This window comes from Pterocles gutturalis, unplaced genomic scaffold (genome assembly GCF_000699245.1).
Source record: "Pterocles gutturalis isolate BGI_N339 unplaced genomic scaffold, ASM69924v1 scaffold34144, whole genome shotgun sequence".
Taxonomy (NCBI): Eukaryota; Metazoa; Chordata; class Aves; order Pterocliformes; family Pteroclidae; genus Pterocles; species Pterocles gutturalis.
In genome coordinates, this window is record NW_010134420.1 from 19,693 (window position 1) to 36,891 (window position 17,199).

Genomic DNA, 17,199 nt, shown 5'->3' on the forward strand with positions numbered 1-17,199 from the left:
TCAAGGTGACATCAAAGATGCAGTAATTTTTTTTTTTCTTCTGTTTTTCTGTGGCGTGTTAAGGCAGGATCTGAAGGGTGAAGAATGCCTCTGCGGTTAGGAACAGAGCTGGGCTTGAAGCGTGAGTTTAGGCTGTCAGCTAGTATTCCTAAAACTGTTCAGATGTTGCAGCAGCCTGCATGCCATTTCTCTTTAGGGTGTGAACATCTGGCCAAAGGCATTACTAGAACTAATTTGGCTTTGCTGAGAGCAATAAGAAATGAAAGAGAGTGGTAAAATCTGGGCACTGGGAAGGATGAACAGTTTCCCTGATTAAATTCTTCTCCATGGAAGAATATATTGCAGTCAATGACAAACAGAGATCTCAGAGTTGTTCCTCTAATCCTAAAATATTCTTATTTTTACAGTCTATAAAAGAGAGAAATTGTATTTTTTATGTCCATAGTGAGACAGAGCAGTTTGCTGAAGTGTTGAAAATAAATAATAAGATTGGAGTCAAGGAGGAGTTTGAGGAGACAGCCGTATGGGGAAGAAATAACATGGTTGCAGACAACTTGAATCTGAACACGCAAAATTTGTAAACCTTTCCTAGGATATTTTGGACTTTGGCAGCCTGTGCAGAGGCTGGTGAAATAATTCATCTTGTGTGGCACATGTGATACTGCAGCAAACGTGAAAGCCATCAAAAAATATTGCACAAGGCTCTGAAGGTTGCAGGTGCTTTATGATTATGAAATTAATCTCAAGACACATTACTGTCTTGTTAAATGAGAATGTGTGATACAGCTGCTGGAAACTGTAAACACCAGGAGGAGGAAAGAAAATTTTAATGGACGATGTCAAGATAAATTGGAAGCAGAGCTATAAAAGAGCCCTGTGCCCTCACCCAAATCAAAGCTGGAAGCCAAAAGTAGTGGAGGGTGAAGGTGGCTTTTGACTGGAGACCCGTCTCACCCCTGCCAATCGGACTCTGCCCACAGAAATTATCTCTGTGGCAGGTGCCTGGGGTTGGCAGCGAGTACAAAAGCGGGGAGCATGATGAATGTCATTATTTTGAAGTGTATCTTCTTCCTACATGCTTACAAACCAGCCACAAGATGCTTGCCACTGTCTCTAAACTAGCACCTATGTCATGGAAAACATGCCAGGGTCTGAGGATTTTGGTTCCTCAACATGACTAGTCACTGGCTTTGGCATCCCAGGCAGGATTTGGCATCTACATGGTACAGCAGTCGTGGGTTTGTGACCGATCTCTAATTTGCGGTGGCATTCCAGCCCTTTTGATTAAGGTTTTTCCTGCATCTTACTAATAACCACGTAGCCTGACACTTTTAAATCAACAGGACCTTCTGCCCTCGCTCTTTCGGTGGTTTTGTGAGGCAATGCAGCGTCTGTATCTTTGTGGTCAGAGGGGATTTGCTTCCCCCCCCTGCGTGTGTACAAACTGGAAGAAGCAGGAAAGCAAACTTTCCTGTTTATGTATCAATATTTTAATAGCCCGCATTTTGAAAAACCAAACTACTTGAATACCAGATGTCTGTGGTTTTTTTGTCAAACGCTATTTCACTTTGAAATCTGTCGGTGGATATTACGGTGCTTCCTCTCGAGAGCCTGAGGAAGCCCACATGCTGGTTCCAGAAGTCTTCAGGACCCACAGAAATGAATTAGCTTGTAAAAAGCTTGGATGTTAACTCCCGTTTACTCATTGGTTTAGGCAGCAGTGGTTTCCTGCCATCTTCAGCTCCTAGCAGTCCTTGCTGCAGGAACGATGCCCATCCAGCTCCCCACGCAGCAAAATGCTCACACACCTCCAGGGTGGGTCTGCCAGCACCAGGAGATGCTATTTTATTTTAAAGGAGAACAGCAATATCTTGCCAGGTAACTGAAATCCTGGTGACATAGCAAAACAGCACTTCATCCTTTTTTATTTTTTTATTGCAAGCTTCCCATGCTCCATATTTAGATAAGGAGACTCAGTGTTGTTTTTCTAACTATATATGAAATACTTTCGGAGGCTCGTAATGCGTTCGGCTTGGGATTTTCATTTTCTTTGGCATTTTGTCAAGCAGTTTCTAGATTGTAGATGATGCTCTACATTTTTATATGCTCATGGCCTGTGTTTTGTTTTGCCATAACGTATTCTGGAAGTTACATAGTTTCGTTAATGAGAACAGAAATGCAGTTCCCAGGGAAGTTACATGTTTTGCCAGAGTTACTTACAGCTGAATTAGCATATCATACAAGCAGCTGTTTCTTTTCCACCTAAGAATAAAAAATGTGAAGGAAATCTGTCGGTATTAAACACAAATTAGACTCTGAACATTTGTCTCCTCTTTGTCAGTTTGTTGAACTGCTTCTTGCAAATTCATGATGTTCCCGCCACCAGTGAAGGGGTTTATGGAGCAGAGAAAGGATTTACGTGTTTTCTGTGCCAACATAGAGACAGATTAAGAGAGGAGAAGTTTAAGAAGTTGTGGGTGCCCCATCCCTGGAGGGGTTCAAGGCCAGGCTGAATGAGGCTTTGGGCAACCTGGGCTAGTGGGAGGTGTCCCTGCCCATGGCCGGGGGTGGAACTGGATGGGCTTTAGGGTCCCTTCCAACCCAAACCATTCTGTGATTATTTCATGGGTTAAAAAGTTCCACCTGAAACACCTACTGGTTATAGTCTCTTCGTTTTTATTCCTCTGTGGCACTGGCTGTGAGTGGTGCTTACATGCTGCCTCTTCGTTTAGTTTCAGGGCTGATTTGTCAAGGCTCCACTTATTTTACCTGATTGATCAACATCAGGTGAACATCTAGCTCACGGTGTTGTTCTTCTCTACTTGTCCTAGTCCCCTGTGCCAAGCTGCTGCCTCCCATCCACGGGACAGCTGCACCTTATCGTGGGGTGTTGTGCGGCTCTCTGTCTCGTGGGAGTTTATGTTTATCCAGGGTTTGAGTCAAATCCATATATAAAAATGTCCAAAGCCCTTTGGGCTGAGAAAGGCTTAAAATATTAACACTAATTAATGGCTCCTTCTCTGGCTGGGTGTAAACAGTGAGTCATGTGCCACTTATGGTTTTGCATGTTTGGTGCTATTTCTGTGTGCTTGCAGAATGCCTGCTTGCTGATTTGTTTTATTGAGTAAACACGGATCCCAGCAGAGCCCCGAGGCTTCATCAAATGAAAAAAAATGGAGGGAAAGAAAAAGATGTTATGTGTTGCCCAAGGTCATGCAGTGAGTCACTGGGAAAGCTGGGTTTAGGTGCTGGGCGTTGCTGGCTCCCTGTTCATTGTGCTGCAAGGCATGTCGTTTGCCTGGGATTTTAATTAACTGTTGTGGCAGATCTTTAGTTAACCAAAGAGAATCACGAGTTGTAGCAGTAGTTACGTCATCCTGATGACCATCAGATGTTATGTAAAAATTGAATAGTGCCCAATTGATAGGTGTAATTATTAAGGGTCGCAGAACCAAGCACTTAAGCTTGGTTTACAAGAACTGCCTTAACGTCCTAGGCAAGAACTTACCAGTGGACGGGTGTGAGGGCACAGGCAGGGTGTTCTGATATGATTCTGGTTCCAATGCTGCTGTCAATGCATGCCCTCCATTTCCAGCACTCTTCTTGTGGACTGCAGAAGGACCTGCCCACTTGATCACTTGATGCCTAGGGATTTTGATAGGTTTTGTACCGATTTTACTTCAAAACCACCTTCACAATTTAAATAAATGCTTGTTGGGTTTTTTCGATAATGGAAAGTTTAGTTATGGATGCGGCAACATTATTTTGAAGTGCCTTTAGGAGACAAACCAACAAATGTAAAGCTACTACAATGAATAGTAGTATCCAATAGATAGTAGTATATATTCATTATAAATTCTTCATGGCATTTACTTGTAGAGGCACTAATGAGAGAATTCACTTGCATAATAACATTAGTTATATGTTAATTATAAGTTAGTTATTATAAGGAACAGCATTTCAAGCAGTAGGCAAACCCCACTGGCTTTCATTCGCCATGTAGACTCCCAGACTTTGGAGCTCTTTCTCAAACGTGCTCAGCATCCTTCTTGTTCTTGAAGTATGATAGATGCCCATGTGGGTGGTCCTTTCATCCCCTCCCCATGGCATGGGGTGATGTAACAGGTAAAAATTATCTCAGTTAACAGAATATGACAAATGCTGTAGTTGCATTTGTAGTTATCTTGAGATAATGTATTTTTACGTAAGGCTATATCTCTTCTTGAAATGTATTGCATAGAGAACACATTTTCGAAAGCTATGTGCAGAGCAAGGCAGTTTTTGCAACTGATTTTTGTTCCTAGCAAAGGAAAGGTTAGCCAAACTCAGGCAGACTGAATCACATGGATGACCCACAGCCAATCCATAGAGTGTTAGACTTTGAATTGAAGCCTAGCTAGTATAGGCACAGACTTGAAAAATCAGCACAATCAAAAGTAATTGTATTAGTCAGAGATTGTTCGTGTTTTTTCTTTCTGCTGCCAAGTGCTATTTTGGCTTGGTGGGTGTTTTTAGAACTCAGGAACATTGTATAAATTTTTAATGTTGTACACACCAGTCTTTTTTTTTTTTTTTTTTCTATTAATGAAAAAAAAATTCAGTTTTCTTTTGCTTGTTTACATTTCATTTGTTGATAAATGTCCTTTTTCTCTAGGAACTATCCATTTTCAGCGCACTTGGATACAAACAAAAGCCGCTTTTTGTGTTGTTTTGGTTTGTTGGGGTTTTATAAAAATAAGGAAAAGCAGTGCCAAAAAGAGGTACTCTTCTTGACCAACGACATCTTGAAAACACGTGCTATGTAAGCTTTAGAGCATCTGGTGAGAGAAGGAAGGGCCAGGGTGCTCCCTCTGTCCAAACAATACCCATATGGGGCTGTTTGTGTTGCATAGACTGCGTGCTTCCCAGCACAGCTAATCGGAGCTGCCTCTTCCCCGCTGTACTGGAGAGGTCCCTTGGAGTCCGGGCTGTGGTCTGAGATGATGAACTGCTCAGCAGTGTTGCCTTGGGATGTTGCTTGTCTGGTGTGATGCAAATGCAATGGGGAAACTGGGCATCGCCGCTGAATCCTTCTCAGAATCAAACCACAGCCTTGGTTGGGTTTATCTATGGCTGTGTCACGGATAAGGATGATGGATAATTATTATTTAATTAGTAGGGCATTGCTGAAAACTTTCCTCTGAAGGATATTTGGAAAGGGAAAGTTTTTCTTCTTCCTGTGTTGTCTGTTCTGTTGCTCTTCCAACTGATTCTGTTTAACAAGCAGTTGGTTAATTATTTTCTTGCTGTCTGGAGACTAAAGGATAAGTTTCCATAGAGCGTCTTATCCTGTCTGGGATTTGGCAATGAGTTTTATTGAAACAATCTGTTCATCTGAGTCAAATTTTGCTGGTGGAATCGTTACAAAGGATACACAGGACCAGGCTTGTTAAATATTAAAACCATAACTTCTGTATTTGCAGCGGCATATAGTGATAACTGATGTCTTTCAGTTTTTACTTTCTGCTCTACAGACACTGTAAATCTCCTAGGACACTTGAAATAAAACTGTAGGTGAAAAATACAAAGTGGTGGGCATTTGGGTTAGTTTACATCAATGGATTTTTGTTCCTGAGGGTGACCTATCAATACAGGCTTTCAAGCTCCTGGTGACAAAAGACCCCTAAAGAGCTAGCCCTTTGATTTTCAACTTAAACATGTAATGTTTTCCCTTTTTGACAAAATTTAGTAAAGATTCAATTTCTGTCAACTTCTGAAACAAAATTATCACTAACTTCGTAATCTGTTCAAATAATCAGAGCATGCTAAATATCACCTTGTTTCTTTGCTACGTGAGCACACAGTATGTAGCTTTATGACCCCATCAAGTATAGGTACATAAATCTTTGTGGTATGGAATGAAAAAGGCACCTTTGCAAGTTTTCCAGAATTAATTGCGAGAAGAGGTATTAAGCCAATTTGTACCCCTCTGTTTTAGGTACACAGCTCAAGAATACCTTGAAGGTACCCTGTTTTTTAACAAAGTGACTATGTTACCCACTTTTTCGAATTGGTTTAAATTACTCTCTAGGTGCAGCTTCACTGCATCAAGAATCGCTGGCCTGTTCTGAAAGTTTATACTAATGCCTTTAGCATTTTGGGGCCGGGTTTGTTGAGCAAAGGAAACAATTTTGAAGTGGGGCGAGCTTGGAGGAAAGCTATGTTAAAGTTAGATTTGCCAAGCAAAAGATGCATCCCTTCAGACTTCTTCTCTTTTGATGTAGGGTTCAGTAACCTCCTAATCCTCCAAATCCTTAAAAAGAAATTTATACATGCCCAGGTGCATTGATGCTAATAGAAATAGCCTAGTGACATGATTGAATATGTAGTTAAATACCTGGGGAGGCTCAGGATCATTTGAACAACAGATTAAACATAAAAGGAATAAAAAATGTTTAACGTTACTGAAAGGGTTAAGACTGATTTTTAAAAATGTGAAGCAAGGGAGAAATGGATCTCAGGGGGTATTTTACAGGCAGCTGGTAAATAAAGGCAAAGTATTTATTTGAAATATGATCTGTTTCAGAAGACCTTTCTGAATTATTTGGTGAGTAGGAGGCCTTCAGAATTTCCCAGCTGTTTTCTGGTTGCTGGGGGGTGGTTACTGGTCCAGTTTGAATCATCTGTTATCCAGCCAGTTCAGTTCCTATGCAGATATAACGTGTCTTGGAGAAACTATCCTCGGTTCCCTTGATGCATTGCCTTAGCAAGGGTGTGTGGGTCCGACCTTCCCTCCTCCCCTTTTTTTTTAATTGCTGTAAATTGCAGTAATCTCTCTTAATGCTGGATTTTAAGAATGTTTTGTGTCTGAAAAGTAACATGATAGTTAATATGTTTAAAGATAAGATCTTGAAAGGAAAATATAATGGTATCCCCTTCTGTCATAACAGAAAAATTCCATGAAGTCTTTAAATCCTAACATCTTCAGAAGAAGACATTAGTGTATGTAGGAGGCAACATAATTAGTTAGAGGAGATACTCACTGAAAGAAGAGTGAGATGAAACATTAGCTGGTGTCTTATGAGCATATAAAATGCTTTTAACTGTCCATATGTATGTTTGATACACTTCGGCTGTTGCTTTCATGACTCTTTAGTGTTCACTCTTAACCAAGATGTTCTTTTTACTTCAGCAGCTGTTGGCTAATTATTTCAAGAAGCTGTTGGAAACAACTTATTCCTAATATCATCAGATGTTTGCTTTGTACAGCAGAGCATAAATATTCCTTTGGTCTTTTTTTTTTTTATTTAATGGGTACCTGTTGTGGAAAAAGTACTTCTACAGTCTAAAGAGCCCACTCTTCAGAGCAGAAGTTCATTGAAATGTGTCTGTACAGAGCCATATGAAATATTCAAAGAAAACAGAGTGAGCAAGTGATAAAAGCCTCTCTTTCTAACTCTGCTCTATTCACGTACTCATATTTCTGTAGGATTTCTTCTACTGGTGTCCTAGTGTCTTAACAACATCTGGATTTTTCTTCATTCTTCTTCATTTTTTTAAAATTTATTTTTATTTGTAGGGTAAATTGCCAGTTCTTCTGCTTGGTCAGTCTGCAGACTTGAGGCCAGGAGAATTTGTGGTCGCAATTGGAAGTCCATTTTCCCTTCAAAACACAGTGACTACAGGGATCGTTAGTACCACTCAGCGTGGAGGGAAGGAGCTGGGGCTCCGCAACTCCGACATGGACTACATCCAGACGGATGCCATCATCAATGTAGGTCTCCCTTTGAACCTCCTCCCCTTCAGCTCTTGGATTTCTTGAATAGTTGCTTTGAACATTTCGCCAGTGATACAGTTCTTAAGAACAGTGAGCACACTTGGCTTTTCTTTTATCCATGTAACTATGGACATCTGCAGTGCAGCAGCACTTGATTTTTATCTAAAAATCCCCCAAGGATCCCAACTGAGCACAATATCTGCCTTCACTCCAGAATTCTTACGGATTACAAGGGAGGAGGCAATAATCTCTGGCGAATAAGTATCTTTTCAAAATCCATCATGTTTTCTAAAAAGAAGCCAAGCTTACTTTAAGGGTCCAAGTTTGTTTCTGCATTCAGGCAAAACAAGAGTTTTTGTACTCCTACCGTTGGCCTTATGAGACATCTTCACTAACAGCCCCCAGAGCTGTCCTAAAATCTTCTAAGTTGCTAGTGTGGTGCTATTGAAACAAAGGAAAAACCTTGGCTTGCTTAACTTGGTCTGGCAAGAGAAGAAGGGCTAAGCCTTTGCAAAGCTCAGCTAAAAGGGGCGATGTTCAGTGTAGTTAATGGGTTTGGACGTTAAGACTGCTCGATTGCACATATTTAATAGACAATGAAAAAAGTTACTACAGAAATATTTCAGAAATGGCTTTCATGTTTTGCTTGCCATGAATTAAGAGGTAGATATTAAAACATGTTCTTGCCGTATGTTTATTTTCAGTATGGAAACTCCGGAGGACCCCTAGTAAATCTGGTAAGGGTTTCTTTAAGTTTGTATAGTGTCAAGCTTCTTTTTAGTTTAAAAAAACAAAACAAAAAAAACTAACCCAAACCAACAAACAAGCAAAGTCCCACGCCAGAAATGTGATTCAGAGCTTTCGATCCCTGGCTGACGACACAAAATTCACATGGTTCTTACTAATCACCTGTCTGTGTTTATGTTGGCAAATCACAAGACATGCTCAGATTTCAATATTTAAGGTGTTTATGGTTTGCATAGTTTCGAGCAAGTGTAATACCGAATTTTTTTTTTTTTGCCCATGCCTTGTAAAAAACACATTTTCAAGTTTAGGCATTTGCCTTCACTGTATACCATGCAGGCAGAAATATTTTTTTGCACACTGAAACTCAGTTTAATGTTTAAAAAAAATTTTTACCCCTTTATTTTGAATCACACTGAGGGAGTAGAAAAACCCAGGCATTTATCAGGATATTAGGGTTTATCTGCTGATATTGTAGCACGTAGTCAGAGCTGAGCTTGCAGCAGCTGTGGGTAAGAGAGGACAACTGAAGCAGGTTGCAAAACCCAATGGCTGTGTGAGATCTCTCTGATGTGGGCACGTGGGGTCGAATGGAGGAGAAGCTGTTGTCCTTAATGAGGGACGGCATATTGGAAGAAAGAGCCAGTCAGATTTTCTGCCTTGGAGATTTGGCAACTTTTTTTTTCACCCAACTCGCAGGACAATTTCAGCACCAGTAGCCTCAATTTTAAAATTAGAAGTTGGATGGTTTTTATCTGGGATAGATCAGGGAAGGAAGGTGCTGAGATTTCAGAACGGTTTGAATCATCAGGTGGCAGCAGAGATGTTTCATCTGAACCTTGGAGTCACATTACCAGGAAAAGCTTTTGATTTTGGTGAGCTGGAATTAAACGGACTAAAATTGGCTGTAGAACATGCTGCAAGCAGGAGAGCTGCCCGATTCTGATATCTCTTCTGGTAGGGGCCCTATGAATGTCCACAACGGTTCTCCAGAACTGTAGAATAGTTTTTTATCAATAGATTCAGAGAAATTATGCTTAAAGAAACCATTTAGAAAATTGAAAAACAGCTATGGAATATGTTGTATGAATTTGTGTGTGATTGGAAGAAATAATCTCTCTCTTCAAGATGTTTCACATTTGCTAATAGGAATTTCTTGTTTCTTCAGGATGGTGAAGTCATAGGAATTAACACATTAAAAGTTACAGCTGGGATCTCATTTGCTATCCCATCGGATAAAATCAAGAAGTTCCTGACTGAATCTCATGACAGACAAGCTAAAGGTACTGTACTTCACTGCTCTGAAAGAGAAAAATGTGAAAATAATAATAATAAAGCAGAAAGTCAACAGCCTTTGAAGCTCTTTTGGTAAGAGCAATTAGTCCAGATCTGTTCTCCTTTTTATAGGAAAAGCTATAACCAAAAAGAAATACATTGGCATTCGAATGATGTCTCTAACTCCTAGGTAAGTACAAGTTGGGCTTTCTCACCTTTTCGAAGTGGGGTCACCGCGTGCGTTTGGGTCAAGCTCATGATCTGCAGAAGCAACCAGGAGGGGGAACCAGCAGTGCGTGTCTCTGTGGGTGCTGGTGACAACTCGCAGCCCATTTCTGCCACCTTTTTCTCTGCCATCTGCTATGTGGTTGAACTCTCCTGTAGACTCTTGTATGAGCTAGTTTTTAAACAGCCCCCTGGATTTTTCTTTTCCTTCGTGCTTCACAAGAGAATAGCTGGTGATTGTTAGTTGGTCCTGGGGCTCTATTACTGTCGTTACCATCTATCCCGTGCTCTCATGTGGGTCAAGGAGAACACAGGACAGTACGTTTTTAAAAACTACAGCAGCTACACGCGTATTTCCATGTATGTAAAATTATTTTCATTAAAGAATTCACTTAATGTAAAATGAAGCTTTTGTGTGGACTTGCTTATTCGTACTCAAATGAGACCCTTGAGCGGGTGATACTGTGTCCTGTAGAAATAACCGGAATTTTTCCCATGTGCAGGATCAGAGGTACAACAGAGCGCTGAAATCTGAAAGGGTTGTTTAGGTTTTCAGCATCTTCTAGTTCTAAAGGAATGACCAGGTTTTGAAATGTTTTAACTCTGATCCTCTGTATCTATTGAAATGATTGCCTTTACCAGAAACAGGCGTTCAAAAGCTGTATGCATGCGAAAACTGTAATAATAATTTAAATACTTTTAAGGGTTAAAATGAATGGTGAACTGTCACATCAACATGTGTAAAATACCTTAGCTAGTGAAGCTTATGTGACTTAACTAAGTAAAAATGAGTGATTTTTTTCTTTTTTTTCACATCTTGTCAAAATATTTTTATTGCTGTTTTTTCATTTTCCAGTAAAGCTAGAGAGCTGAAAGATCGCCATAAAGACTTTCCTGATGTTGTCTCTGGGGCCTATGTTATTGAAGTCATTCCAGAAACACCAGCTGAAGTGTAAGCTGAACTACTTTTTTTTCTCAAAACCACTGCCACTGACTTAAGGAGGGTAATGCTGGAGAATGTTCCCTGCTTAACTGGCTATCTCGATTATGCTAAATTAACAAAATTACGACCATCTGACAGCTATTAGGTTGTCTGCTGGAAATCAGCTTGTGGTTTCAGTGCAGTCCCTGATGGGCAATATTGCGAACATATCAGGGCATTGCAGTGAAGCCTTGTCGACATTCCCAGCTGAAAGGGCAAGGATTCAGTGGGCGTGAAAACTCAATTCTTGTTTCTCTCAGCGACTGCTTCCAAGACATCTGTTGTACCAATGCCAGGGCTGAATAAAGCCGTTTGCTTGTGCATGCTTCTGGTGGCCCTGCTGGTCCCTCCAGCAGAGAGTGAGGTAGAAGCTTGGCTTCCACCTTGTGAGGACGTGTCCGTCTCAGCCCAAGAACCTCGGTATTGGGCAAACCTACCGGCTCTCCTGGCGTGCCTCCATCAGGGCTGAATTCCTCTCTTGGTGTGAGATATTTTTCCATGTGAGAGTTCTGTCAGGAGTCACATTACTGGGAAGCGCTTTTGGTTTTGGTCTTTTTCTGGTCTTTTTCTTCCTATTATTCAGCATTTGCTCAGAACCTCACCGGCCCGTTGGTACCACAAGATGCTTGGCTGAAGTATGGCATCTGGTCTGTGGTCACTGGCACTGGTCTGGTTGGCTCTTTCTGGAGACACTTTTCCTTCAGAGTTTGGTTAATACAAAACCACTCAGTAATCAAGGCTAGGGAATAGGAAACTTTATGCATTTTCTGAAACTAGAGATCATTTAAGAGATGTTTGAGAGGTTGTGGATGCCCCATCCCTGGAGGTGTTCAAGGCCAGGCTGGATGAGGCTTTGAGCAACCTGGGCTAGTGGGAGCTGTGCCTGTCCATGGCAGGGGGGGGAACTTGATGGTCTTTAAGGTCCCTTCCAACCCAAACCATTCTATGATTCTCTAAGAGTAGAATCTTTCTGGCAAGCAGGAGGCATATGTAGCACCAAAGGGATGGAGGCAGAAAGCTGCTTGGAGCAGGCATGTGTTATCTCTTAGGGAGACCGCAAGGATGGTTGGATGATATCTTTTTGTCACAGTTTGGATGCCACTGTAAGACATACAGTGTTAGCTGTCTGCCTTGCTTTCTGACTTACTGCTACTTTGTGTGGATAATACCTGTTGGCAGCACTGTTCGTGCAGAATGCTGGTGTATCTATAGTGTGAAATTAAACTGCGGTTGGTGTAGGAGTGATGTGGCTGCTCCAGTGTGGGACTGAACTTACTGCCTGGATGTGCAGGTCCAGTCTGAAGGTGCAGAAAAATCATTATCGGAGTACAAATAATAGTTAGCAGAGAGTGGGAGAAGGAATTAGAGACGTAGAAGAAATGTGAGGCAACATATCCTTGTAACTTGAAGGCAAACTCAAATCAGGATGCTTCATCTGAAGTCTGGCCTGGCAACTAAAATACAACCCAAGTTTGCTCTGTCTCCACCACTCCTAGTCTCCTTGCCCATGGGCGTCCCCTTTCCACTGATTTCCTCGCTGATGTACATTGTGCAGAAGCACTGGATGGGAGATCAGAGCAGTTCTGCACTGACCCGTCCTGGGTGTGAGCCAAGAGGAGAGGCTGTCTGAGACACCAGGATAATCCAAAATGGTTTCTCCCGTGAAAATGTTTTAAGCCATGCCTTTGGGAGGCAATTGGATTTGTTGCAAGCATTGGCCAAGGCATGCTGCTTGCAGGAGCCACTCGTGTAGAGCGTTTTCTCTGGTAGGAAGAGCCCGATGACTGCTCTGTGGTTTTGTGAAGAAGGATTGTGCTGAAGGGCTGAATCATGTCTGATCTGGTTACTTGGTTAATATTTCCATCACTTGGAGCCAGATCGTTGTGCAAGACTGAGCAAGACGTTGTGGTCGATGGTATCCCTCGCCACCCTGTGTCTCGGTCCCGGCAGCACTCTCAGCCAGCTCGGGGAGAGACCCGCGGCCCTGGGCAGGGGAGCCTTGTGGTGCTGGCTCTGCTTCTGCCCCATCTTGCTTTGAGTTGGAAGGGTTTTGGTTTTAGTTTTGGGGGATTTTTGTGCATATGGTGCCGAGGTCAGCAGAAGGAATTCTGGGGATGGGCAAGAGGAAGTACACAGATGCATATTTGGTGAGTGGGCTGGATTGCTGCATGTGGTGTTCTGCTCAGGTTTAAAACATGAAGGTATGGAGAAGTGGCTGGTGATAAGCTGTGTGTGGAGAACAGCATGGATCCAGGATGGAAATTCCTCATAGTGCCACTCAAATTGCTTTGCTGTATATATGTGAATAAAAGCTTGGAAAACTTCCCCTCTAATGAGTGCCTTGCTGCAATCATTTTAAAAGAAAAATATGCCTCCATCTCTTCTACCAAATCAGCATCAAGGATCCTTACTGCAGAATTACTGCATGATTTGCAATAGTGAATGCCTTTGAAGACAGTAAAATGTGGGATTTGTCAAATTTGTATTTCCTTCCAATTTCTGAGGTTTCTGCATTGTATTCTAATCTTCATCGCTTCATAAATTCTGATGGCTTTTTGCACGCCCACTGTGTCTCTGTGCAACTGCCGTTGGGTGGGAAATGGGAAAAATCCAGCGATCTTTTTTTTTTTTTTTTTGTTAAACAATATTGTGAAGACAATGAAATGGCAACTATAATAATACATGTCTGCTTTGTATTTTCAGTGGTGGCCTGAAGGACAACGATGTGATTATAAGCATCAATGGACAGTCGATAAGTTCAGCCAGTGATGTCAGTGACATTATTAAAAAGGACAGTACCCTGAACATGGTTGTACGCAGGGGCAACGAAGATGTTATGTTAACAGTAGTTCCTGAAGAAATCGATCCCTAACCAGAAACATGAGCTGGATTTCATGTTTTCTTTTAACAGCATTGGACTGCTTGTATTCTCTCTGTGCTGGTACAGGAAACGTTAGACTTCTGACCAACATTCTGCTTGTTCAGTGGATTAGTATTGGCCAACAGAATAACTTCTAATAGGTTTAAGGTGCAAAATCAGTGTAATTTCACATACTCCAGATGATAATTTTTTTTCCTTCTGTATTATGTACGCAATGTATTCTTTACTGGCTGTTACATTCCCCGCTTAACAAATCAATGTTTGCTTCCCTGTGTTGAATAGATTTACCATTATTTCCGCTAAGATTTAAACAAAACCCACGCACACAATGTGTGGTGTGGTATTCAGGTATTTATAGGTTAGCTGTGTTTTAACTGGAAATGCCATTGTAAAGGAGTTAGTTGGTTTAAAAGAAAACAGAATTGGGAAAAAAAAGTTTGGTTTATAAACACAAATAAATCCCAACCAAAATAACCCTTTGGGGATCCCGTGCAGGATTTTAATACTATGATATTTTCCTAGTGTTATTAAAAGAATTCAACAGTACTTCTTCTTGTGAGTGATTCTTTTTACTTCCCCCCTTATGGAGTGTTTTTCTTTGAACGCACATCTGCCTGAAAGCTTGTCCTGATGATCTGCCCTTTTTATCGTCGTAAACCAAAATACTGACTTCTCTGTATGTGCTTGTCTTTTGGATGTTAATCCATTGTCTTTATTGTTTTAATTACAACTTCACCAATGCCTGAAATCTGTTCGCCCACTACAGAAATTGTCATATTGTGGATCACAGATCCTACACTCTTCTAGTTCAGATATTAGGATGTTTGTAACCATTGTAGATCTGGCTTTAAGCTCTTTCAAACAAGCTGGCTTATTCCCAGTGTGAGTGCTGGTTTGTGTATGACAGGACCTGGTTTTCACGAGGATATTGGGCATTCCTCTAACATAGAGACTAATTGTTATACATAGATTTATGGGTGCCCTTGAAGCTTGAGTAGTGAATGGGATTGTCTGACTGTAAAGGAGAACAATCAATTTAATTACAGTGTAATTACTCCTGGGTAAACAATAGGCTAAGCAGATTCCTTTCCTCTGTTGATATATGTATCTCGGAGAATAAATCCAAGGGCTATAGACAAGTTTTGGTGACTGTCATTCCTAAACATGCTCTTTTGGAAATGTAAAACTCTTCAAGTGGGTAGCTGCAGTTATGATTTTTAAAGAAAGAGCTGTATTCCATGCAATTACAGCAAGAAATCCTCTAGACCCTGGCAGTGCTCCTTCTCCCACCGGCTGTGTTTCAGTTTGATTCAGCCAGTCTATCCCAGTTTGGGGAGCTTCTGTATCCCCAAGTGCCAGTGCCTGTCCTTCCTCCCCTGGATCCCAACACATTTACACAGTCAGACGGTGTATTGACACTTGACATGACTGAGCTCCTACTGATGGATTTACTTCTTCCGTTGCTGCGGTAAATCACACATGTCTGAAAACCTGCCAAGATGTGATGGTGCCAAGTGCTGAAGGTCTGCAATACTTCCTAGCATGAAAGATGCAAAGTAGAACGATCTTGCGGAGTTGCTTCGCAGTATATTTGCACTGTAAATTCATCCTACTGCTGTTGATTAATGTTTCAGCTTCCTGTTGAAGTGCTTATTATGTTTTGCGGTCCATCCATGCCCTATGCAGTGCGTGGTGTGGTGACGTGCAGCTCTCAGCAAAAAGGAATTAAAAAGTCTCAAACCTTCTCTGCTACTGTGCCTAACCCAACTAGCAAAAATGAAGTTAAAGCTCAGGAAATTGTGTTTGAAACAGAAGCTATTTTTCATCTGCCTTTTTATTTCAAAATAAGTGGTTGCATAATTCACAGAGCTGGTATATTCTCTTTGTTCCTACTGTTTCTTGTTGTGGTCTCTTAATATGCAAAACCTTTTTTTTTGTGTGTGGTTTTTTTTTTGTTTGTTTGTTTGTTTGCTTGGTTTCTCGCTAACTACTTTCAGCCTGCAAATGATGTCCGTGCAATCGCAGCTGGCACAGCACATCTTTGTCTGTGCTTTACACAGATACTGCTGCAGGACAATGGCTTGGGTTCGCATGTGCAATGGCAAAGAGGCAAATGAACTTGACTCCTGTAAATGGTTTTCCTTCGCCACTGGCATTAGCGAGATATTTGACCAGATTTCCAGGCTGTGTAGTCAAGGCCCGTAGCTCCATCTAGTGGGATGCGAGATGATTTCTTACCGCAGCCAGTCGTTTTCCATCATATATTTGAAAGTGGTTTTCTGATGTGTCTTTATTTAAATTTATAATTAATATATTTGCAACAGCTATTCAGAACCACATGCATATCCTACAAAAAGTTTAGAATTTACTCTTCTAGTATCCAACCATGTTTGCAGCTACCCAGATTGTTTCTTACAGACGAAATTGTCTCTAAATGTTTTTTAAGTATTTTGAATAAGATGACTGATAAGCAGAGACACAGAAGCAAAATTTGTCTCTAATACAATTAACTAGCATACATTTTTGATGTATTATTGGGTTATAAATTTGGAATGGTTTTTATTTGTTCTTTGCACAGTTCTTTCCAAACTGCAGTTGAAAATACTCTGTACAGAGTGGCTTCGGCACAGCTTGTATAAATACCAGTTTCTTGGAAATTTTAGCAAGTGTTGGACACTAAATCAGGGAAATTGGATGCTCTGGCTTGATTTCCAGTACTTTGGAATGTCTGAAATGGAAACTGCAGTTGCTGCGTATGTGATGCCGAGTAGATGGCGACATGTGGCTACACTCAGAGGTAGTTTTGAAAAACTAGTTCACTTATTCCATGAGGGAAATGTCTGCAGCTTTAAAAGAAATGATCATGACTAACAATTGTCTGGTTCCTGCGGCTTATATGCCAAACAGTAAGGTCCTGTGGTTTCAATACCAGAGAACTTTTTTTATTCCACCCCTCCACCCGTCCCTTCCCTCCCCCTAATTATTTTGTATTTATGGTAAGGAAGCTGAGGATGTCCTTAAAATGACATCTTTCTAAATTATGGCGAGAAAGATATCTAGTAGGCATTAGATTATATACGTGATGTTATTGTATATTGGAAAAATGCTGTAGAGGTGATTAAAACTGCAAATATCCAGGAGAAATAGTGGTGATCAAGAAGTTCACAGTCACCAATCCAGAGCAGTGAATGATGGGTGCCACTGAGTATCTGTGGTCAGAGTGACCTCATAGGAGGTCACTGCAGGAGTCCATTTCGTCCTTAGACTGTGAATAAAAAAAATGTTCAGTGAGGTTCCAGGGAATCTCCTTGATTGAATTACATTTGAGATTATTCC

The 17,199-nt window shown here is 41.1% G+C and overlaps 1 protein-coding gene across 1 annotated transcript in view; it reads left to right on the forward strand.

The window, feature by feature from the left end:
- HTRA1 (HtrA serine peptidase 1) overlaps positions 1-14,409 on the forward strand; it is a gene marked incomplete at its 5' end in the record, with an annotated part of 34,097 nt that extends 19,688 nt beyond the window's left edge. The window contains 6 exons of the mRNA XM_010081604.1: positions 7,559-7,753; positions 8,461-8,493; positions 9,669-9,783; positions 9,908-9,965; positions 10,857-10,952; positions 13,686-14,409. Coding sequence (XP_010079906.1) covers positions 7,559-7,753; positions 8,461-8,493; positions 9,669-9,783; positions 9,908-9,965; positions 10,857-10,952; positions 13,686-13,854 — 666 coding nt within the window. The remainder of the gene's footprint in view (positions 1-7,558; positions 7,754-8,460; positions 8,494-9,668; positions 9,784-9,907; positions 9,966-10,856; positions 10,953-13,685) is intronic.
- Positions 14,410-17,199: the final 2,790 nt, after the last annotated feature.